General features: G+C 44.0%; 1 protein-coding gene across 3 annotated transcripts in view; it reads left to right on the plus strand.

Moving 5' to 3' along the window:
- Positions 1–25,041, plus strand: part of NKTR (natural killer cell triggering receptor) — a 464,854-nt gene that overhangs the window by 50,833 nt on the left and 388,980 nt on the right. For 2 of the 3 annotated variants that reach the window (XM_069211010.1, XM_069211011.1), the window contains exon 4: positions 16,644–16,751. In XM_069211010.1, coding sequence (XP_069067111.1) covers positions 16,644–16,751 — 108 coding nt within the window. Of the gene's footprint in view, positions 1–16,643; positions 16,752–25,041 lie in introns of those variants that run through there. The other variant, XM_069211012.1, reaches the window with a different exon arrangement.

Raw genomic sequence — 25,041 nt, forward strand, 5'->3', positions numbered from 1 at the left:
TTGACTGCACCTTAAAGACTAAAAGAAAGCCGGCCAACCACCAGCAAAGGTTCAAAGGGAGACGCCAGCACCTCTCCATACTTCTCATCCTCACTCTCCACAGCTTTCATTTTCACCTCCTCACAATAGTCCACCACCATTGCCTTCTCCAACACACTCACTATACTTGCATGGAGATACAGTGGATCCTTGAGATCTGTATGATCCTGAACCCATTCCTGACAATGATCCTGATCTATACCCCTCCTAGCCTTCTCCACCAGACAACACTACTGCCTACACTCAGGTAGTTTCTAGGACAGCTGCTTGCCATGGGGTGCTTATGCACTCTGAACCCGTAGAAGAAGATTTGTTATTCAACACTCTGTCTTCCACTCACTCTAGATACCAGTGTCTCCCAATGTTGCCTGGAATGGTCAAACATGCTGACCAAATTTGTAGTAAGCCCGTCAAGGCTAGAGTAATTACTCCTAGAATTGACAAAAAAAAATAAACCTGCTCCTACAGACCCAGACTACATCACACATATCCAGTTCCTCCAGACTCGGTAGTGGTGAGTGCGGCTAGGAAAAGAGCTAAGAGACAATCATCCAGAGATGCTCCTCCACCTGATAAGGATAGTAGGAAATTTGATGCTGCTGGCAAGAGTGTAGCCACACAGGCGGCTAATCAATGGCGAATTGCAAATTCACAAGCACCGCCTGCCAGATACGATAGAGCCCACTGGGATGATAGAGGCTCCTTTCGCAGGCCCCAATTCAGAGGAGGATATAAGCCACACTCCTCTGAACCTTCTACCTCCCAGTCAAAGCAGCGACAACAGACACAATATCAAAGAGGGGGCTTTAGAGGTTCCTATAGAGGGCATTATTTCAGAAATAGAGGCAAATTCCAAACCTCAAAGTAAGCCACTACACCATCCAAACAGTGACTTCTTTCCCACCCCTCCACCACACACATCTCCTGTGGGAGGAAGACTACAATTCCACTCTCATTGGCAAAACATCACCACAGACAATTGGGTGTTATCAATTATCTGCAATGGCTATTGCCTAGAGTTAATCTCCACCCTTCAAACATTCCACCACGTTACCACAAATTGTCCCCAGAACACAATGTTCTGTTACAACAGGAAGTCCAGTTCCTACTACTAAAACAAGCAATAGAATTGGTCCCACATTATCAACAAGTAACAGGTGTATACTCACTATACTTCCTCATTCCCAAAAAAGATGGCACTCTAATGCCTATCCTAGACCTCAGACCTCTCAATCTATACATTCTGTCAGAACATTTTCACATGGTAACTCTGCAGGATGTCATTCCACTACTACAAAAGCAAGATTACATGACTGCTTTAGACCTCAAAGATGGGTATTTTCATGTTCGATGGCATGTGTAGCTGCAGATACACATGCTGTGCACAGTCCGCCGTCTGGTGTTGGGCTCGGAGTGTTACAAGTTGTTTTTCTTCGAAGAAGTCTTTTCGAGTCACGAGACCGAGGGACTCCTCCCCTTTCGGTTCCATTGCGCATGGGCGTCGACTCCATCTTAGATTGTTTTTTTTCCGCCATCGGGTTCGGACGTGTTCCTTTTCGTTCCGTGTTTCGGGTCGGAAAGTTAGTTAGAATCTCTGAAAAAAACGTCGGTATTGTTGCGTTCGGTATCGGGTTAGTTAGGACAAATCGACACCGAATTTTGAAGAGCTCCGGTGGCCCTTCGGGGTAATTTCGATCCCCCGTCGGGGCCTGGTCGGCCCGACCGCATGCGACTTCAACACTGATGGAACGGACCCCGTTCCGATTCTGTCCAAAATGCCATAACAAATATCCGTATACGGATCACCATTTGGTCTGTAACTTGTGCTTGTCCCCCGAGCACAAGGAGGATACGTGTGAGGCCTGTCGAGCGTTTCGGTCCCGGAAGACGCTGAGAGACCGAAGAGCCAGAAGACTACAAATAGCGTCCACGCCCACAGGTCCACATCGGTTCGAGGAGGAAGAAGAAGAAGCTTTCTCCATCCACGAGTCGGATTCCGAAGAACTCGACGCCGACGAAACGTCAATTGTGAGTAAGACGTCGAAAATTAGGACTCACGAAAAGTCCACAAAAGCCCAGGGGACGCCACCGCCGACAGGCCAGGGCTTAACCCAAAAACAAGGTGACCGAGCCAAGGCACCGAAAACGGGCATGCTGGTGTCGAAGTCATCCGACTCCGGTCGTGATACCGCCACACAGCAACCTCGGAGCCGAGACAGCGGTTCCGAGAAACCTCGACACAAAGATGGCGCCGAAAAGGTTCGGCACAGAGACACCGAGCCGAAGCACAAGAAAACTTCTTCGGAGCCGAAAAGAAGTTCCGAAAAGATTTCGGTCCCAAAACACCCAGCCTCGGAGCCGAAAAGTGGTTCCTATACAGAGGAACAAGGGCTAACCACCCAATTACATAGCTTTGGAGAGGACCTTCACTCTGTGGAACATGACCACACACAGAGAAGGCTTCATATCCATGAAGATACAGGGAAGATAACCACTCTTCCCCCAATCAAGATCAAAAGGAAACTTGCCTTTCAACAAGGGGACAAGCAACCACAGGCAAAGGTGGCAAAGAGAACAACCCCACCACCTTCTCCACCACCATCAACACATGCATCACCAGCAACCACTCCACCACCAATGCACTCACCAGCTCATACAATGAGTCAGGATGACCCCGATGCATGGGATCTCTACGACGCTCCAGTGTCTGACAACAGCCCAGACTCTTATCCCACAAAGCCTTCGCCACCTGAGGACAGTACATCTTATACACAGGTGGTCGCAAGAGCAGCCGAGTTCCACAATGTATTGTTACATTCGGAACCAATTGAGGATGACTTTCTCTTTAATACCCTATCCGCAACCCATAGCCAGTACCAAAGTCTTCCCATGCTCCCAGGAATGCTAAGACATTCGAAACAAATATTTCAGGATCCTGTTAAAGGCAGGGCCATAACTCCAAGAGTGGAGAAAAAATACAAGCCACCACCCACGGATCCTATATATATTACGACACAACTGACACCGGACTCAGTAGTTGTGGGGGCAGCTCGTAAGAGAGCCAACTCTCATACCTCAGGCGACGCGCCACCTCCGGACAAAGAGAGCCGCAAGTTTGATGCTGCGGGTAAAAGGGTTGCAGCACAAGCAGCAAATCAGTGGCGTATTGCCAACTCTCAGGCACTTTTGGCAAGATACGACAGGGCTCATTGGGATGAAATGCAACATTTCATCGAACACTTACCCAAGGAGTTCCAAAAAAGAGCACAACAAGTGGTGGAAGAGGGGCAAAGTATCTCCAACAATCAGATACGATCTTCCATGGATGCAGCAGACACAGCTGCAAGGACAATAAACACTGCAGTTACAATAAGAAGACACGCATGGCTACGCACTTCTGGGTTCAAACCGGAAATCCAACAGGCTGTGCTCAATATGCCGTTTAATGAACAGCAATTGTTTGGGCCGGAGGTAGACACTGCCATTGAGAAACTCAAAAAGGACACCGATACAGCCAAAGCCATGGGCGCACTCTACTCCCCGCAGAGCAGAGGCACATTTAGGAAAACACCTTTTAGGGGAGGGTTTCGAGGTCAACCCACAGAAGCCACAACCTCTCAAACAAGACCTACCTACCAGGGGCAATATCAGAGGGGAGGTTTTCGCGGACAATTTAGAGGGGGCCAATTCCCAAAAAATAGAGGAAAATTTCAAGGCGCCAAAACCCCTCAAACTAAACAGTGACTCACAAGTCACACACCCCCATCACATAACACCTGTGGGGGGCAGACTAAGCCAGTTTTACAAACTTTGGGAGGAAATAACAACAGATACATGGGTACTAGCAATTATCCAGCATGGTTATTGCATAGAATTTCACCAATTCCCTCCAAACGTCCCACCGAAAACACACAAGATGTCAAAACAACATATAGATCTTCTAGGACTAGAAGTTCAAGCACTGCTACAAAAGGACGCAATAGAATTAGTACCAATTCAACAAAAGAACACAGGAGTTTACTCACTGTACTTTCTAATACCCAAAGAGGACAAAACTCTGAGACCAATACTAGATCTCAGAACACTAAATACCTACATAAAATCAGACCACTTTCACATGGTCACGCTACAAGACGTACTCCCACTGCTCAAACAGCAAGACTACATGACAACATTAGATCTAAAGGATGCGTATTTCCATATACCAATACATCCTTCACACAGGAAATACCTAAGGTTTGTATTTCAAGGATTACATTACCAATTCAAAGTGTTACCATTCGGAATAACAACTGCGCCAAGAGTTTTTACAAAATGCCTGGCAGTAGTAGCTGCGCATATCAGAAGGCAGCAAATACATGTGTTCCCGTACTTAGACGACTGGCTAATCAAAACCAACACTCTAAGACAGTGTTGACAGCACACAAAATATGTCATACAAACCCTTCACAGGCTAGGTTTCTCCATCAACTACGCGGTCACACCTTCTGCCGTGTCAAACGCAGCAATACTTAGGAGCGACAATCAACACAGCAAAAGGGATTGCCACTCCAAGTCCACAACGAGTTCAAACATTTCACAAAGTAATACAGGCGATGTATCCAACACAACAGATACAAGTCAGAATGGTAATGAAACTACTAGGCATGATGTCTTCATGCATAGCCATTGTCCCAAACACAAGGTTACACATGCGGCCCTTACAACAGTGCCTAGCATCACAATGGTCACAAGCACAGGGTCAACTTCTAGATCTGGTGTTGATAGACCGCCAAACATACATCTCGCTTCTATGGTGAAACAGTACTAATTTAAACCAAGGGCGGCCTTTCCAAGACCCAGTGCCACAATACGTCATAACAACAGATGCTTCCATGACAGGGTGGGGAGCACACCTCAATCAACACAGCATCCAAGGACAATGGGACATACATCAGAGACAGTTTCACATAAATCACTTGGAACTGTTAGCAGTATTTCTAGCGCTGAAAGCATTTCAACCCATAATAACCCAGAAATACATTCTTGTCAAAACAGACAACATGACAACAATGTATTATCTAAACAAACAAGGAGGGACACACTCGACACAGTTGTGCCTCCTAACACAGAAAATATGGCATTGGGCGATTCACAACCACATTCGCCTAATAGCACAATTTATTCCAGGGATTCAGAACCAGTTGGCAGACAATCTCTCTCGAGATCACCAACAAACCCACGAGTGGGAAATTCACCCCCAAATAATAAACAATTACTTTCAGATTTGGGGGACACCTCAAATAGATCTATTTGCAACAAAGGAAAACTCAAAATGCCAAAACTTCGCATCCAGGTACCCAAAAGATCAATCCCAAGGGAATGCTCTATGGATGAACTGGTCAGGGATCTTTGCCTACCCTTTTCCCCCTCTCCCTCTCCTTCCATATGTAGTAAACAGGTTGAGTCAAAACAAACTCAAACTCATACTAATAGCACCAACATGGGCAAGGCAACCTTGGTACACGACACTACTAGACCTGTCAGTAGTACCTCATGTCAAACTACCCAACAAACCAGATCTGTTGACGCAACACAAACAACAGATCAGACATCCAAATCCAGCATCCTTGAATCTAGCAATTTGGCTCCTGAAATCCTAGAATTCGGACACTTGCACCTCACACAAGATTGTATGGAGGTCATAAAACAAGCTAGAAAACCTACCACTAGACACTGCTATGCAAACAAGTGGAAAAGATTCGTGTATTACTGCCAGAATAATCAAATTCAGCCATTACACGCATCTCCAAAAGATATAGTAGGATATTTACTACATTTGCAAAAATCAAATCTAGCCTTCTCTTCCATAAAGATACATCTCACAGCAATATCAGCTTACCTGCAAATTACTCCTTCAACTTCACTATTTAAAATACCAGTCATTAAAGCGTTTATTGAAGGCTTAAAGAGGATCATACCACCAAGAACACCATCTGTTCCTTCATGGAACCTCAACATTGTCTTAACAGGACTCATGGGTGCACCGTTCGAGCCCATGCATTCTTGTGAAATGCAATACTTAACGTGGAAAGTTGCATTTTTGGTTGTCATCACATAACTAAGAAGAGTGAGCGAGATTCAGGCATTTACCATACAAGAACCATTTATTCAGATACATAAAAATAAAGTGGTTCTAAGAACGAATCCTAGATTTTTACCAAAAGTTGTCTCACCGTTCCACTTAAATCAAACGGTAGAATTACCAGTGTTCTTCCCACAACCGGATTCTGTAGCTGAAAGAGCACTACATACATTAGACATCAAGAGAGCACTAATGTACTACATTGACAGAACAAAACTAATTAGAAAAACAAAACAACTATTTATTGCCTTTCAAAAACCTCATACAGGAAATCCAATTTCAAAACAAGGCATTGCCAGGTGGATAGTTAAGTGTATTCAAACCTGCTATCTTAAAGCAAAGAGAGAGCTGCCTATTACACCAAAGGCACACTCAACCAGAAAGAAAGGGGCTACCATGGCCTTTCTAGGAAATATTCCAATGAACAAAATATGTAAGGCAGCAACATGGTCTACGCCTCATACATTTACCAAGCACTACTGTGTAGATATGTTAACTGCACAACAAGCCACAGTAGGTCAGGCTGTACTAAGAACATTATTTCAAACTACTTCAACTCCTACAGGCTGAACCACCGCTTTTGGGGAGATAACTGCTTACTAGTCTATGCACAGCATGTGTATCTGCAGCTACACTTGCCATCGAACGGAAAATGTCACTTACCCAGTGTACATCTGTTCGTGGCATGAGTCGCTGCAGATTCACATGCGCCCACCCGCCTCCCCGGGAGCCTGTAGCCGTTTAGAAGTAGATCTTGAACAATTGTACATTTGTAAATATATTACTTTAACCTTTATTATGTACATACGTATTCATTCCATTGCATGGGCACTATGACTAACATACACAACTCCTACCTCACCATCTGCGGGGAAAACAATCTAAGATGGAGTCGACGCCCATGCGCAATGGAACCGAAAGGGGAGGAGTCCCTCGGTCTCGTGACTCGAAAAGACTTCTTCGAAGAAAAACAACTTGTAACACTCCGAGCCCAACACCAGACGGCGGACTGTGCACAGCATGTGAATCTGCAGCGACTCATGCCATGAACAGATGTACACTGGGTAAGTGACATTTTCCATACCCATCCATTCAGCTCTCAGAAAATACCCCAGGTTCGTCATAGCAGGAAAACATTACCAGTTCAAAGTTTTGCCGTTCGGCATAACCGCTCCATGAGTGTTCACAAAATGTCTAGCAGTAGTAGCAGCCTACTTAAGAAGACAGCACACTCACCTCTTTCCATATCTAGACAATTGGCTAATAAAATCAAGCAATTTTATACAGTGCCACAACACTCTCAATATGTAATAGAAACCCTACATACACTAGGGTTCACTCTAAATTATCAGAAGTCACACCTTCAACCAGCACAGGTACAAACCTTGGTGCTATTCTAAATACTTAAAAAGCCCTAGCATATCCCAATACACAAAGGATACAAGCTTTCCAAAAACTCATCCTAAATATCCAACCAAAGCAAGTATACACAGTAAGATTTATCATGAAAATTCTAGGGATGATGGCATCTTGCATAGCCATAGTTCCACATGCAAGACTAAACATGAGGCCTTTACAACAATGCCTCTCACAACAGAGGTCTCATGCACACGGTCAGCTTCAAGATCTAGAGTTGATGGACCGCCATACACACATGTCCTTTCAGTGGTGGAATCTCAGCAATCTAATGAAGCGGCGGTCATTTCAAGACCCTGTACCTCAGACCATAATAACAGACGCATCAATGATAGGTTGGGGAGCTCATCTCAGCAATCATACCATTCAAGGGAAATGGGATTCCAAACAGGAACAACTTCACATAAACCACCTAGAGTTACTGGCAGCGTTTCTTGCCCTAAAAGCGTTTCAGCCCCTTCTCAAACACAAGAATGTTCTCATAAAAACAGACAACATGACAACCTTGTATTACCTCAGAAAACATGGCGGAACACATTCATCTCAACTGTCACTACTAGCCCAAACAATATGGAAATGGGCAGTTCACAATCACATTAATCTATTAGCAGAATACATTCCAGGAATACACAATCCGTTAGTGGATCGCCTAAGCAGAAATCACCAACAAACTCACGAATGGGAGATTCACACCGAAGTACTTCAAAAGTACTTTCAAAAGTGGGGAACACCAGAAATAGACCTACTCGCAACAAGCGAAAACTCAAAATGCCAGAACTTCGCATCCAGTTACCCACATCCTCTATCCAAGGGCAATGCTCAATGGATCAACTGGTCAGGGATATTTGCTTACGCTTTTCCCACTCTCCCACTCCTTCCCTTTCTGGTCAGCAAACTACGTCAAACATCCCTTACCATGATACTCGTCGCCCCAACATGGGCACACCAACACTGGTACACAGCACTCTTAGACCTGTCTGTAGTACCTGATTCCAAACTTCCAAACAGACCAGATTTGTTAGTACAGAACTAAGGTCAAATCAGGCACCCAAACCCCAATGCTCTCAATTTAGTGATTTGGCTCCTGAAGTCCTAGAATTTGGTTACCTAAAACTTCCATCAGAATGTATGGAAGTGCTTAAACAGGCACTGAAACCTACTACCAGAAAATGTTATGCTAACAAATGGAAAAGATTTGTTTACTACTGTCAATCTAAAAATACTGATCCACTCACAGCATCTATACACGATATTGTATGGTACCTACTTCATTTACCAAAATCAAATGTAGCTTTCTCATCCTTCAAAATCCACCTTACTGCCATATCTGCATATTTACAAAATATTCAACACACTTCCCTATTTAGAGCCCCTGGTTTTAAAGCTTTCATGGAAGGATTAAAAAGTATTATTCCACCTAGGATATCACCTGTTCCTTCTTGGAATCTAAATATCGTACTTACCAGACCATGGGCCCACCTTTTGAACCCATGCACTCTTTTCAAATTCAATTTTTAACATGGAAGGTTGCCTTCCTTGTAGCTATTACTTTGTTAAGAAGAGTTAGTGAAATACAAGCCTTCACTATTGAGGAAACGTTTTTCCAAGTACACAAACATAGTTGTACTTAGGACAAAAGTAGTATCTTCTTTTCACATCAACCAAACAGTGGAATTGCCAGTATTTTCCCACAGCTAGACTCAGTTGCAGAAAGAGCTCTTCATACTCTAGATCTCAAAATAAAAAAATCTCTTATGTACTTTATAGATAGAACTAAAGACTTTAGGAAAACAAAACAACTTTTTGTTGCTTTTCAACAACCACACAAAGGCAATCCTATATCTAAACAAGGCTTAGCAAGATGGATTGTTAACTGTATACAGACAAGCTACATCAAGGCAAAAAGACTACTTGTGATCACTCCTAGAGCACATTCTACAAGAAAGAAAGGTGAGTCAATGGCATTTTTAGGAAACCTACCAATGGCTGATATATGCAAAGCTGCCACATGGTATGCTCCTCCGACCATTACAAAACACTATTGTGTTGATGTTTTCTCACAGGAACAAGCCGCTGAAGGCCAAGCTGCCCCGCAGAGGGTGAGGTAGGAGTTGTGTATATAGTAATAGTGCCCATGCAATGGAGTAAATATGTATGTACATAATGTTGTTTAAAGTGATATATTTACAAATTTACAAAGATCAATATTTCTCAACTTAAAACGGCTTCAGGCTCCCGGGGAGGTGGGAGGGTGCATGTAAATCTGCAGCGTCTCATGCCACGAACAGATGTACACTGGGTAAGTGACACTTTCCGTTCGATGGCATGTGTAGCTACACAGATCTTGAACAATTGTACATTTGTAAATATATTACTTTAACCTTTATTATGTACATACGTATTCATTCCATTGCATGGGCACTATGACTAACATACACAACTCCTACCTCACCATCTGCGGGGAAAACAATCTAAGATGGAGTCGACGCCCATGCGCAATGGAACCGAAAGGGGAGGAGTCCCTCGGTCTCGTGACTCGAAAAGACTTCTTCGATGAAAAACAACTTGTAACACTCCGAGCCCAACACCAGACGGCGGACTGTGCACAGCATGTGAATCTGCAGCGACTCATGCCACGAACAGATGTACACTGGGTAAGTGACACTTTCCGTTCGATGGCATGTGTAGCTGCAGATACACATGCTGTGCATAGACTAGTAAGCAGTTATCTCACCAAAAAGCAGTGGCTCAGCCTGTAGGAGTTGCAGTTGTTTGAAATAAAGTTTACAGTACTGCTTGTCCTACTGTGGCTTGCTGTGTTGTTAACACATCCACACAGTAATGCTTGGTAAACGTATGAGGCGTAGACCATGTGGCTGCCTTACATATTTCAGTCATTGGTATGTTTCCTAGAAAAGCCATGGTAGCACCTTTCTTTCTAGTTGAGTGTGCCTTTGGTGTTATAGGCAGTTCTCTTTTTGCTTTGATATAACAGGTTTGAATGCATTTAACTTTCCATCTGGCAATGCCTTGTTTGGATATTGGATTCCCTGTATGAGGTTTTTGGAAAGCAACGAACAATTGTTTTGTTTTGCGAATCTGTTTTGTTCTATCGATTGTTATTGGTATCTTTCATAGATTCACATGCTTGAATCATTCCCCTTTTTAAATGCTTGTTCATTCATGAAGGCTATATGTATGTGTGCATATGGTATTTCTATTGTGTGAACCTATCCAAAAGGCGGCAGAGTACTGTACATGGTCAAAGATGAGCATTAAGCCATTGAGTAAGAGGAGTGGAAGCAGGGTTGTGAATGGTTAATACATTGTGATGTAGACCTTTAAAGAGGTGAGTCTGTAACTCTTTCCTAAATTGGAGCAGTGCTGTGGTGGCCCAGAGGGGTACAGGGATGTTATTACAGATTCCTGGTGCACAGACTTTTTTTTCTTTTTTCTTTTTACACTTTATACTCCACAGTCTGATGTCTTGGCTGTGGATGTGCCAAGATCCACAATAAATGATGAGCTTGCCTGTAGGATAAGCGGGGTGCCGGTCATGATAGCTTTGTTAATGATGTAGCTGGTTTTGACGATGATGCAGGCTGATAAGGGCAGCTAGTGGAGTTCAATCAGGATTTGGAGGGGGGGGGCTGGGGGGTATGATCATATTTATTCAGCCCTGGATGAAGCGTGCTGCAGCATGTAGGATGTCCCTAAGAGATGCCAGTGTAGATTATGGGAGGCCATGGAGCAGGGCATTACCACCACCTAGATGCATCAGTATGAGGCCTTGAACAGAAGTTCTGAAGTTGCTTCCTGGAAGAATGGTTTACTCTTTCTTTAGAAGATAGAATGGTTACCAGGCTGTCTTTGCTTTTTTCACAGTGTTTTCTTTTAGGGTATGGTTGGGGTCCAAGTTGAAGCCAAGAGACTTGGATTTTAGTGAACATCGGGGTTTGAAGCCTTCAAAGTTCATGTCCTTGAGCCAGGTTTGTACTGCACATTGTTTCTGGCAAGGAACAGGGTTTCGTAGTTAGGTTGAGCATCAGGTAGGCTCTGGACATACAGATCTGGATAGTGTAAAAGCAGTGCTTGAGTCATTGAATGTCTGAAACAGAGGAGACTTTCCAGTAGGGATATGCATCATCAGCATATTGGTGATACGTCATGCTGTAATCTGAGTAGTGCACCAAGGATAGAGGCACCAAGGATAGAGGATAGGTAAGCCCCTCGAAAGCAAAAGGGAATGTTTACTTGTACCAAAACACACCTCTCAACCAGGAATTCAAGGTTTTTGGTTGAAAAATTATCATAAGGGGGATGAAAGCCCCTCTAATACACCTCAAACGTGACACATACTCATGAGCACCTCAATAATTGAATATCTAAGGATGATCCCCTTTGTGATGGCTAGCTCAAGCCATCAATAGAGTGTGCTTTGCCTCCATATTTCCAACTACATTTGCAACTTTCCTCTAATTTCTTTAGGTAGGTTATAGCAGGTGGGGGGGGGGGGGAAGGGGCTCAAACACTTTCCTCTTGAAAGCTCTTCAAATGCATAAGAAGGACACCTGGATGCGATAGGGACTACACCAGTTCTAGTCAGCCAGGGCCATCTCCAATTAAAGGGACATTCGGCACCGAGTTCTAATGGCCTGCAACAGGAATGCACATTTAGGTGGAGAGGATGGTTATAGAGTGGCTATTATCCCCTGCTCACAAGCCTGCTGCAGCTTGAAAGGTATGTGGGCCTATGTATTTGGTGAAAATGTTAAGCTTTTTTGTACAATCAGAACCCCATGCTCCAGCAGTCAACAGTGCATGCTGAGGAGCAACAGACAGACTAGAAACATTAACAAGATCTATACTGGAGTCCAAGATTCCATTTCTTACTCTACACTAACTAGTATGGGGTTTCTGGGTGTAATGCTCATTATATGCACCTCTCATATGGGATACACGGGATAGACTGCATTAATGTTTCAGACGAGTTCCAGTCTTGTTCATTGGCGGAAAGAGACTCTATAACCCGCCAGGATTGTGCCCTATTTGGGTAACATTCTTAATTGCGACCTTGACCATATAACATTGCTACTCCAGAAAGGGAAATGGGCAGTGGCTGAGACTTCGCTTGGTTTTCACCGTGAAATGACCAGGCTCACGTTATAAGGTCTCACATTATGAGGCCATTCCTCTGAGAGATAAGTGCTCCCTGGAGTTTTCTTGGTGCTCATTGGACTGACAGACCCTGCGTCCAAAGGTTTGACTGTCGCTACTTAGTAGTAATTCAGGAAGGATTAAAACGTAGTAGTCATTCAGGAAATGGAAGCAAATGTAGGAACCTGAACACGGCTCACAGCACTTTAAGAGAGATCCATTTCAATAGAGGGACATTGCTGCTGTTCCCTTTTCAGAATCCCAGATACCTACCCATGCAGCTGCCAGAAAGTCTGAAGAGTAAATGGGGAGGGCAGGACCCCCTCTAGGATTACTGTCAAATTTGTGAGGTAAAGTGCAGATACTTCCCGTACAGTCCGTGTCAGCTTGTGTAATCTGCCCTTCCTATCCAGAATCACTTTGAATATAGTCATCAAGATCTACCTCACACTATTTCTTACCCCCTTACATTGTATGTCACTGTGACATGTCAAAGGATGAACACGTTCAGAATGTACTTGCTCTCTTTGCCCCATGCCCTGTCGTCCTGCCAACACCGGACCCAGTGGAGTAGGCCTCTTTAGAAACACATTGAATGTTATTGTGCCCGTGCTACCATCCTGAGGCCCACGACCTTCCTGATTGCAAACCCGGTGGCTGGGGTCCCAGCATTCTCTGCCAGCAGGCCTGTCTGTTAAGAGAAAGAATGGGATCATTACTAACAAATTTTACTTATTTTACTGTGCCCTTCGGTTACAGTGTTTATAATTGTTTACTCTTTTTCCATTTTTCCCTAGTAGAGGGAATACACCTGTTTCTATTTCATTGTTTGGTATGGCTTGTAGCTATTACCATTGTTCATGATAATGTGTGAGGGACAGGAAGGTGTCCTTTTATCTTTGTTTTCTGTTGGTACAGTGCAAGGTTCTTCTCCACCGACCCCAACGACGTAGCCCTCAGCCTCACTCTTTGGATCACCAACTGCGCAGACAACCTCGCACCTCTCAGACGCCTCCCAAGACAGACCAGCACCAGGAAACCTCAATGGTTCATAGACACCCTCAAGGAATAAAATAAAACCTGCCGTCAACAAGCAACTGACCAATTTCCTTGAAGACAACCACCTACTCGACCCCTCTCAGTCCAGATTCGAGCCAATCACAGCACAGAAACCACCCCCATCTCAGTCACAGACGACATCAGAACTGTGATGGACAACGGAGAAACAGTCGCCCTCATCCTCCTCGACCTCTCGGCTGCCTTCGACACCGTCTGCCACCGAACCCTAACATCCCGCCTGCACTCCACTGGTATCCAAGGACTGGCCCTGGACTGGATCACCTCTTTCCTCTCTAACCGCTCCCAAAGAGTCTACCTCCCTCCGTTCCGCTCAGACCCCACCGAGATCATCTGCGGCGTCCCACAAGGCTCCTCACTCAGCCCGACTCTCTTCAATGTCTACATGAGCCCCCTCGCCGACATCGTACGCAAACACAACATCAACATCACCTCCTACGCCGACGACACTCAGCTGATACTTTCCCTCACCAAGGACCCCACTGGTGCCAAGACCAACCTGCAAGATGGAATGAAAGACGTCGCAGAATGGATGAAACTCGGCCGTCTGAAACTGAACTCAGAAAAACCGAAGTCCTCATCCTCTGAAACACCCCGTCCGCCTTGGACGACTCTTGGTGGCCCACGGCCCTAGGCACCGCACCAACCCCCTCAGACCACGCACGCAACCTCGGATTCATCCTGGACCTGCTTCTCACCATGTCCAGACAAGTCAACGCTGTATCATCTTCCTGCTTCCTCACACTCCGCATGCTCCGAAAGATCTTCCTCTGGATCCCTGCCGACACCAGAAAAACTGTGACCCACGCCCTCGTCACAAGCCGCCTGGACTACGGAAACACCCTATACGCAGGAACCACCGCTAAACTCCAGAAACGTCTGCAGCGAATACAAACCGCCTCCGCCTGCCTCGTCCTCGACATACCCCGCAACAGCCACATCTCCGCCCACCCGCCTCAGTTTCTACACGCCCACCCGTCAACTTCGCTCCGCCAACCTCGCACTCGCCGCCGTCCCTCGCATCCACCGCACCACGGCAGCTGGGAAATCCTTCTCCTACCTGGCGGCCAAGACATGGAACTCCCTCCCCGCCAACCTCAGGACCACCCTGCATTCCGGAGGCAGCTCAAAACCTGGCTCTTCGAGCAGCAGTAACCCCCTTCCCCTAGCGCCTTGAGACCTTCACGTGTGAGTAGCGCGCTTTATAAATGTTTTTGATTTGATTTGATTTGAAGGTTCCATTAGCCCTTTTTGTCCTCTCCATTGTTTTGGAACCTCTAGTGAAGCATGCTCACCTACCACCTTCACACACCAGGATGGCAAAACAGGTGCAACTCCTCTAGACCGTTACTGGAAAAGCCCATTTCTTCCAAGATGCACCGCCATTGCCCACCCTTCCCTCAGACCTCTTTATCTCCCCGCTTTCCCTTACAATACCAGTCACGAAACGCAAGTATGCCAAAGGAGTAAATGTCCCCCTTGCTGACTTGAAGTGTTGACGTTGACTGACCTTAATGGAATTATCCTCAGCTGGTGTTTCAGACAGCTTACTCGATGCTATACTTGGACTGGTGTCAGGAATTATTCTACTAAAGCATTTCATGTCTAGGACAGATCACGTAAGTGGTGAGAAGAGCTTGACTGTTCCACTGTGTACTTGGTCATATGATCTCATGAAACTATCTGTGCACACTTCTTGCATGAGACTCTGATTTTCCAGTATTCCCAAACATTGAATCCCTAACAGTGCAATGTAAGTATCTCAGAACTACCACCTGATCCTCTTATGCTGGCTCAACAAGAGCGTCTTGCTGCATGTGTTCATCTCATCATGTGATTATGATAAAACCTTGTGAGTTGCAGGACTGACCTTTAGGTTGTCTGAAAAAGGAACTGCGCATAGTTAGAGCATCATTTTCTAATATTAAATGTATTTAATAAGTCCGTCTATAGCAAGAAGCATCTGATCATGATGGTAGCATGGAAGATAAGCAAACTTTTCCCTGATCTTAAATTTCCTCAGCAGATTTGTTCAATCTCACAATAAGCTGAGTGTCTTCAGCATGAAAGATCACCTTCAATCTCTGGTAGGGATAGTGAGGATGCTGCGTTCTTACCTTTTGTCGTACATAGAAACATTTTGTCAGGTTTTACAGCAGAATACTTTGATCCCTGGGTTTTTATTCGAGCTTTTACTGCTTGGTATTCTTTTGAAAGTGATGGATCCATGTAGTTCATTGTGGTAACAATTGTTGTCCCTGTGACAGTTGACATCTGTTAATGAAAACAGTCTCTGTGCTATCAAGAGACAACTGGTGCTCTTTGTTCTGTGCATTAAAGCTTAAAACTGAAATCTGGGCAGTGCCTTAATCGTACCCATTCCATGGAGGTTATGGACATGTTTTGGTACTGATTTGCTTCTATTTATTTTATTATTTATTTATTTTAAACAGGTTTCAGAGAGGCAATGCTGGGCAGTAATTTATTAATATGTAATATGTTTTAACAATAGCCCTTGTCATGTAGAGAACTAATCCTTTGTGATCATTCCCACTCTAGAAAAATCTCCCTTCAGTCCCCTACCTCATATTCCTTCACCCCTTTTTTTTCTTTACTCAATCTCCAGCCTGGTGTGGATCACAGCCTGATGGTGGTTTTTGGGTCTAATCAAGTGCTTTTCTGACCGCACCATAGTTTGCCCAAGCTATATTTTAATTAGCATTGCATTCACCAGCATAATGAAGTATGTAGGCTGTGTAATTGTTTTGACCAGAACCCATGGCTTTGTCAGTAAATGCCCAAATGTTGTGTGTGTATTTCCCTTTTGCAGGTCAAAAAGGAACTGGAAAGACAACTGGAAAAAGGCTGTGCTACAAAGGCTCTACTTTTCACCGTGTTGTTAAAAATTTTATGATTCAGGGAGGAGACTTCAGTGAAGGTAAATGTCCAAAATGCGAATTTTGGTAATTTTGATTTTAACTTGTTTTATATATGTTTTAACAATTACAGTTGGTATACTAATGAGATTGTTTGTTTAGCACCAGGAGGTTTTATTTTTGACCAGTATTTTGTATAATATATGTATAAATGTTTCAGAAATGTTATGCAGTTGAATTAATTTTGCCCAGCAGAAGCATATGTCCAATGGCATGTGTGGTTGTAGATGCACCTGCTGTGCATACTCCTGCCATTTAGTGTTCGGTCTGGATGTGTGAAAGGTTTATATCTTTGAAGAGGTTTCTTGAGTCACTAGGTAAACTGACTCCTCCTATTGGTGATAATGCGCATGGCCATTGACAAAAGCATTGTTAGCAAGGTACGATGGGTCCTATTGGGATGAAGTGGAGAAACTCCTCCAACATCTCCCTGATGAATATATAAAAAAAAAAATCATCAAATAGTACAGGAGGTTAGGCTTCTTTCAAATAACACTATCAAATGTGCTGTGCACTTAGCGGACACAGACGCCAGAGTAATTAACACCAGTGTACTTTTGCATAGACATGCTTGGCTGTGCATATCTGGTTTTAAGCCAATGGTGCGACCGAGTTCTAAATGCACCTTTTGATCAACTTCATCGGTTTGGTTCCAGGTGGGCCAAACCTTAGAGAAAATGAACAAGCATTTACAATGCAATTGGTCTCTCATTTGCTTGAGTTAGAGCTATTGGCGTTGTAAATACATAACTGAACTTTCAGGGTCTCCACTAACCTTGTGTCGGGACCCAGAGATGTTCTAGACAGAGAATGTTGTGGTGTACGTTTTGAAGGTGGTTGTCCTAGGGCCACAACAGGCCGAGTTATGAGCAAAAATGTTTTGTAAGTAATGCCCTACAAAGTATAATGGTGCGATTTTTAGTTGTGCAAATATTATAGTATGTTAACTTTAATTCTCAGAACAGCGCCTAGAGGACACCACAATAAAAATGACATTTGTAAGAAACATGGGCATGCAACCATTTAGTAAGCCCCTAGAGGGCATAACAACATGAAAAGAAAATGACAGAAAGTAATGCAGTGTTACCATAATTTTAGCCCTTAGAGGGTGTAATGCATTACACATTTGCAGGGCTAGTAGATCTACTGCAATGATATTACAAACAATACCCTTAAAAATAAACTACTCCCAGCTTTAATACAAAAGTTCCAGCCATGAGATGCTTAAAAAGACACTGAATGATAGGAGTGGTTATTAATTTGGGGTCCCCACTAACCTAGTGTGAGAACCCAAAGATGATGTAGACAGAAAGAGCACGTCGTGAACACCAGAAACCAGCCGAGCAGCAGAGAAACCAGTTTTATAGCTCTGGGTTTGAAAGCCTGGAACAAAATGATAGTGGATAAAAATACAATCTGACAGTGGAAAAAAAAACCGAACTTGTTACATATAAGAGACAGGCCAAACAATGAGTGAACAAAACTTATTCAAGACAGAGGAATGTCCTTTATGAAAATCCATTATTATTGGAGTACAAAAGTGAAGATTAAGCAATAGGGTTATTGTAGAACATATATTTATTTCTCTAACATATTTTATACCTTAACATTATACCTGTAAAATTATTTCTACTAATCACAAACATCAATACTTTGCTTTTCTCCAGAATTATGATGAAACGTATGTCATTGTGGTAGTATGAGCGAGAATGACAATCAATGAAGCTTCACACAGAGAGGTCCTTACCTTTTACTGGTCTACAAACATTTGATGATAAATTCTGGTCAGGCAAAAGCGAGCCATAATAATGGAAAAGTAAAAATAAAATAAAACAAAAAAAGTGAAACAAGCAACAGGAAAATTCTACAGTGGCCTGAGCTGAATAACAGACAGCGTAGACCACAGTAGTCATCCTGCCGAGGACTCAACGATGTCCGCGCTAAAAATCTTTTAAACTGCCTAAAGTTGGGTACACTAACTTTTATTTTTCAGAATGATGGAGTAAGCAACCCATTTCACATTTAACAAGTGCATTCTGGATACACATTGATCAAACATGGCTGATTGGCAGCAAGAAAAGCATAAACAAAAACATCAAACCCTGACTAAACGCCAGTGTGGGCAGATCAGGAGGGGAATCCCTAATGTGACAACTACGCTTCAGAGTACAATATTTAAGAACATAAGCGAGCTATTCAACTATTATAGACTGACAATTGTTGTCCATTCCTGCATGTGCATGTGCACTGTTCACTGGTCGAAGAGGAGCAATGCTTGCATGTCAAAAGATGTTCACAGGCTGGGGTGCACAGATGACAAAAACACTTTTATTTGGTCAAATGGCAAAGCATGACGGGCCCTGCAATCACCAACAAGTGTTCTATTTGTGGGCCATGCAGCAAACGTCAACAACTAGAATGCTAAATTATCTCTTAAAGTAAATCAGCGACCATGATGCAAGGCAAAACGCCTTCAAAAACCATCCCTTCCTTGTGGCGCAAGGTTAAGTTGTAGAACAAAATTGGTTCGGAATTAATCGCTCTCTAAAACTCAGGATACAAATGTGGATGCTGCTTCCAGTTGCAGAAGTGTGGAATGATGAGCGTGGAGTTCTTTCCTCCCATTGGTCATAAAGATTAAAAATGTAAACATTGCTTTCAACTGTGGCAAACCATTCATTTTTCTATTTCTAGCGCGATGAGCGCGAAGGAGAGATACAGAAGAAAGTTTACTCACAGTCAAACATATCAGCAATCGTGTAATTTTTCATGTAACAGGGTAAGTCTGCATGGCGGCAAAACAGCCCCAAGGCGGAACAAACATACAGCAATTACCAGTGCCATCAAGGGATTGTTGAAAGGCAAGCCCAGGAACGAATGAAGGTGATAGGTGTGAAGTGGGCGTGGTTAAAAGTCCACAATACTTACAACAGGTCACAAGCGCTTGCGCACTCGACTTAAAAAGAACATGGAGGTTCCTACATTTATGGGGGGCACAATAGCCCCCCACTCCTCATGGCCCCTTTCAACATCCCACATATAAGAGATGTAGTAGAACCACACAGTCAGATTCCTCTACCACCTCCTACAAGCAACATCACGCCTCCCTTTCAAGGGGATATGCAGACACACATATAGAGGGAATAATTCCAAGGGTCATAGAAAGGGTGCTTCCCCTTGCACCGCACCTTCCACCTCAAAACAGTAACTCTTTCCTCCAATCACTTAACCCTTTGGGGAAGACTGCACCAGTTCTATCACAAATAGAAAACGATTACAACAGATCAATGGGAATTGAATATTATTCAACATGTTTGTCTGAAGTTCATCAGAGCACCTCCCAACATCCCACCTCGCACAGTCTTTCTATTCACCATCTAACTTTGCTCAAACAGGAATTACAAGCTCTTTTGCTTAAAGGAGCCATATAGCCTGTTCCTCCTCAACAACAAGATTCAGGAGTATATTCTCTATACTTCCTCATTTAAAAAATGACGGTTTACCACGGCCTATATAATAGACCTCAGGCCATTAACTCATTACATCATCTGAGAGCATTTCCACCTGGTGACTCTACGGAATGGGATTCCTCTAACACAGCAAGCCGATTTTATGTCTGTGCTAGACTTAAATTACGCTTACTTTCCCATTCCAGTACCTCAGTTTTGTGATGGATGGGCACACGTTATCAGTTCAAGGTGCTCCTATTTGGAGTAACTTAAGCTACCCATGTTTTCTTCAAATGTCTTGCAGTAGTTGCAGCCCATCTACACAGACAGAGTATTGAAGACTTCTCATACCTGGACGACTGGCTCATAAAAGCTGGTACAAATCAATTATGTCTACAACATACTCAGTCCTTTCTTCAAAGTCTTTATCATCTAGGATTTAGAATCTGTATACAGAAGTCTGACCTTCAACCTTTACAAAATCAGCCTTATTTAGGGGCTGTTCTCAACCCAGCTGGGACTAGCCTACCCCAATGCAGCCAGGATTCACCATATCACAAGGTTGATTCGAGAACTTCATCATAATCAACAAATAGAACAATACAAAAACATTTGGGCATGGTTTCATCCTGTATTGCAATAGTGCCACATGCAAGACTACGTATACAGCCACAGCAAGAATGTCTGTTGAGCCAACGGTCACAGTCACAGGGTCAGTTACAGATCTAGTGTTGGTAGACCACCGCACCCATTACTCTGCAGTGGTGTAACCTACAAAATCTATCTAAAGGGGTGCAGTTTCTTGACCCTGTTCCCCAGATATTTTAACAGCGGATGCATCAATCACAGGATGGGGAGCACGCGTACAGAATCTAACAGTTCAGGGTCTTTGGGACACCAGACATCAGACCATTCACATCAACTACCTGGAGCTTCAAGCAGTATACCTAGCTCTAGTCCACCTGAAAGGCAAGGTTGCCTTAATCTGCACAGAGAACACAACAGCCATGTTCCCTTTACAGAAACAGGGGTGGGGACATTTGCTTTACAGTTATCACTCCTAGCTCAGATGATCTGGCATTGGGTAATATGTCACAGCATTCACCCGTTAGCAGAACACCTCCCAGGAATGGACAAAGAATTTGCCCACATCCTGAGCAGGATGTGGCAACAAGTCCAAGAGTGGGAACTCCATCCCAAATTCCTCCTCTCATACTTTCACAGGTGGGGGTTTCCACAGAAAGATCTGTTCGCAACTGCACATAACGCAAAGTGCCCACAATTGCCCTCCAGGCTTCCACACCCACTATCCAAGGGCAATGCTCTATGGATGAACTGGTCAGGGATATTTGCCTACACTTTTCCACCTCTCCCACTTCTTCAGTTTTTGGTTCGGAAGCTCAGGCACACAGCTCTCACCCTCATTCTGATAGCTCCCACTTTGCTCAACAACCATGGTTCACCACACTATTCGAACCTTCTGTGGTGCCTCACAAGAAGCTTCCCCTCAACCCGGATTTTCTCACTCAAAACCATGGAGAAGTCAGACACCCAAATCCAAAGGTACTCAACCTTCGGATTTGACTCCTGAGGTCATAGTTTGGTTACCTCAATCTCCCACCAAAAAGTATGACCATTCTCAAAGAAGCCTGTAAACCTACAAGAGCATGCTACATTGCTGAGTGGAAAAGATTAGTTTTCTACTGCCAGAGTAAACACATTGACCAGTTTCATGCAACCGTTCAAAATATTACCTGCTGTCTACTTCATTTGCAGACCTCTTGTCTAACAGACATTTCAGTACCCTTGCATCTGGCTGCAGTTTGTCAGTTGCAAAACAGACACACATTTATAACTGTTCAAACATGGGTAATTCCACCTGGAGTTACCCCTGCACCTACATGGAATCTCAACATTGTACTTACCAGACTGATGGGTCTGCCATTTGAACCATTGCATAACTGCTCCCTTCAGTTTCTATTCTGGAAGGCTGCTTTTTTAGTAGCCATAACTTCACTTTTGTGTGTCAGTGAGCTCCAGTCATTAAACTTGAAAGATCTTTTCTTCCAACTACACAGAGACAGGGTAGTTCTTCGAACTAACACAGAATTCCTACCAAAGGTAATCTCTACTTTCCACCTACACCAGTCAGTTGAATTACTGATTTTCTTTCCACAACCTGATTCAGTTGCAGAAAGAGCCCTTCATACATTAGATGTAAAAAAGAGATTTAATGTACTGTATTGCTAGAAATAGAGTTTTGTAAAACCCAACGTTTTGGTGCCTTTTCTCCCCCTCAAACAGGAAAACCCACATCTAAATCAGGTAGGTCAAGATGGATAATAAAATTAAACGTGTTATGTCAAAGCTAAAAGAATTTTGCCCACACCTCCTAGAGTACACTCTACTCATAAAATAGAATCATCGTTGGCTTTCATGGGCAATATGCCAATAGCTGAAATCTGTAAAACAGCTACACGGTCCACTCCACACACCTTCCCGAAGCATTAGTGTGTGAATGTATTAGCGTGCCAACAAGCAAATGAAGGACATGCAGTGCTTCATACACTTTTTCAAACAACTGCAGCACCCACAGGTTAGCCACCATTTTCTGGAGGACACTGCTTGAGAGTCTATGCACAGCATTTGTATCTACAGCTACACATGCCATTGAACGGATTGGTACTTACCCTGTAAGCTTCTGTTCAGTGCACGTAGTGCTGTAGATTCACATGCATCCTTCCTCCTACCCGGACATCTGTGGCTGTTGTAGTACCTTCATTAAACTCCCATATACGTGGACATCTCTTTACTAACACTTGCACTCTGTTCTCGCCCGAATGTGGAATTGATAGTGGGAAACTATCAGAACATGTTATGCCAGAGCTTGGAATATCATATTCGCACTGCATGGGACGTACTCCGATAGGAATGCAATTGTTGTGCCCTTCTTTCTGGTTAACATACCTCTTGCCAACATCTGCACGGCTGCAACCTGGGCATCCTCACACACCTTCACAAAACCCTACTGGTTGGACATTTGTTTCAACTAGGAAGCACAAGTGGGACAGAAAGTACTACAACACCTGTTTGCAGTTTACACACATTGCAATGCGTCCTTCTCATAGGACCAAATACCACTAATTAGATGTAGAGAGTTTGAATCCAGAAAGAGAATCATGCTGTAAAGTGAAATGGTTACTTACCAGCAGGAATAGTTTTGCAGCCTGAAGAGTGTTCTGGATTGAAATGCAACCATTCTATCTCCCCAGAAATAGGAGAATAGCTAACAGCTAAGGAGAAAAACGCGGGGAAAGAGGAAGGTAAAAAGGAAAAAAGAGAGGAAATATGAAGATGGTAACTCACAGGAACTTCTTGAGTGCAGTCTGGCTTCATACAAGTGATGGACTTACCACCAAATAGTGGTTAACGATGCCCGCCAAAAAGTTTAAAAAAAGAAAAAAAGGGGGGGGGGGGGATAAAACGACAATACATGATTCCAGACCCAGCCACTAGCTGGCGGAATAAATGCACAGCATGTGAATCCAGCAAACTGTTTAGGCTGCAAAACTACTCCTACTGGTAAGTAACCAGTCCCCACCCCTGCAGCTGCTGCAAAACCACTTCAATTTGTTCTTGTGGGCGCAAGATCACCTGGTAGGAGGTACTCACTTTTCACTTTCTCCAATGGCAGATCATCACGACAGACCAATGTGCGCTCCAGATCATAGAACACTAATACTCCCTATCCTAATGCCTTGGACATGCCACCCAAACTGCAGCACCTCTTGCCGGGCCACTTTACCGTACCCTGCAAAGATGTTCGGGCTCTCTGGCCAAGGGATCAGTAGAGAGGGATCTGGCATCAAAGATCAGGACTGGTTGCTTCCATAATTTTCTGGTGCTGAAAAAGAATGGAGGCATTCGCTCCCTCCTAGATATTCTCCCCCTAAATTTCTTTCTATGTAAGGACAACTTCAAGATGCTTACCCGGCTCAAGTTCTGTCTGGCTGGATCCAAGAGATTGGATGGTAGTGCTGGACTTGCAGAACGCATAGTCCTGGACTTGCAGGACACTTATTTTCACATCCTTGCCAGACAGTCTCACAGATGTTACCTGTGGTTTTAGGTAGGCCATGAACACATTCAGTTCTCTGCTCCCCTTTGGCCTTACCAGTGCACCTTAGGAGTTCACAAAGGTGATGGTGGTGGTTGGTATAGGATAGTCTTCCCAGCTGCTTAAGTTGGGCTTATTTTAAATAGTCAAGACTTCAGACTGCTGCTCTGTTGATACTGCTGGGTTTTGCCATCTACGTGCCAAGGTCACATCTGACTCCTCTTAACTGGATCCCTCCTGGAAATCTATGCTCTTTAAAGCCATTCCTGTGTCCTCAACAAGTTCCCCACAATTGGGATATGATCTTGATGCTTAAACCTTAGACCTGAGTCTCACTGAGAGCGGCTCTAAGACTCCTCTTTCTCTTCCCCTCCTGCATCCAGCGTGTGCACTATGTCAGGTGACACGTGAGCTCTGCAATGGCACCTGAAGTCTTAGTGGGCTTATCACCAGGGAACCCTTCAGACTCCATTTGGGTTTGGAAGAAAACTGTGAAAAAGTCTGCAGTGGAGGCTCCTCAACTGTGGTTCGACTGGTTGCATTGTTGCTGGTTTGAGAATGTCATCTGGGAGAGGTGGAGATCACTGGACTTTGGTCTTTGGCAGAATCTCGTCTCGCGTCAAATTGTTGGCGTTGCGCAGGATTTGATTGGCACTGAAGCATTGCTCCCGAACATCAAGGGGCAAAGGATGCAGTTTCTCACAGACAACACAACTGCTGTGTGAT

Source organism: Pleurodeles waltl, chromosome 10, assembly GCF_031143425.1.
Source record: "Pleurodeles waltl isolate 20211129_DDA chromosome 10, aPleWal1.hap1.20221129, whole genome shotgun sequence".
NCBI lineage: Eukaryota > Metazoa > Chordata > Amphibia > Caudata > Salamandridae > Pleurodeles > Pleurodeles waltl.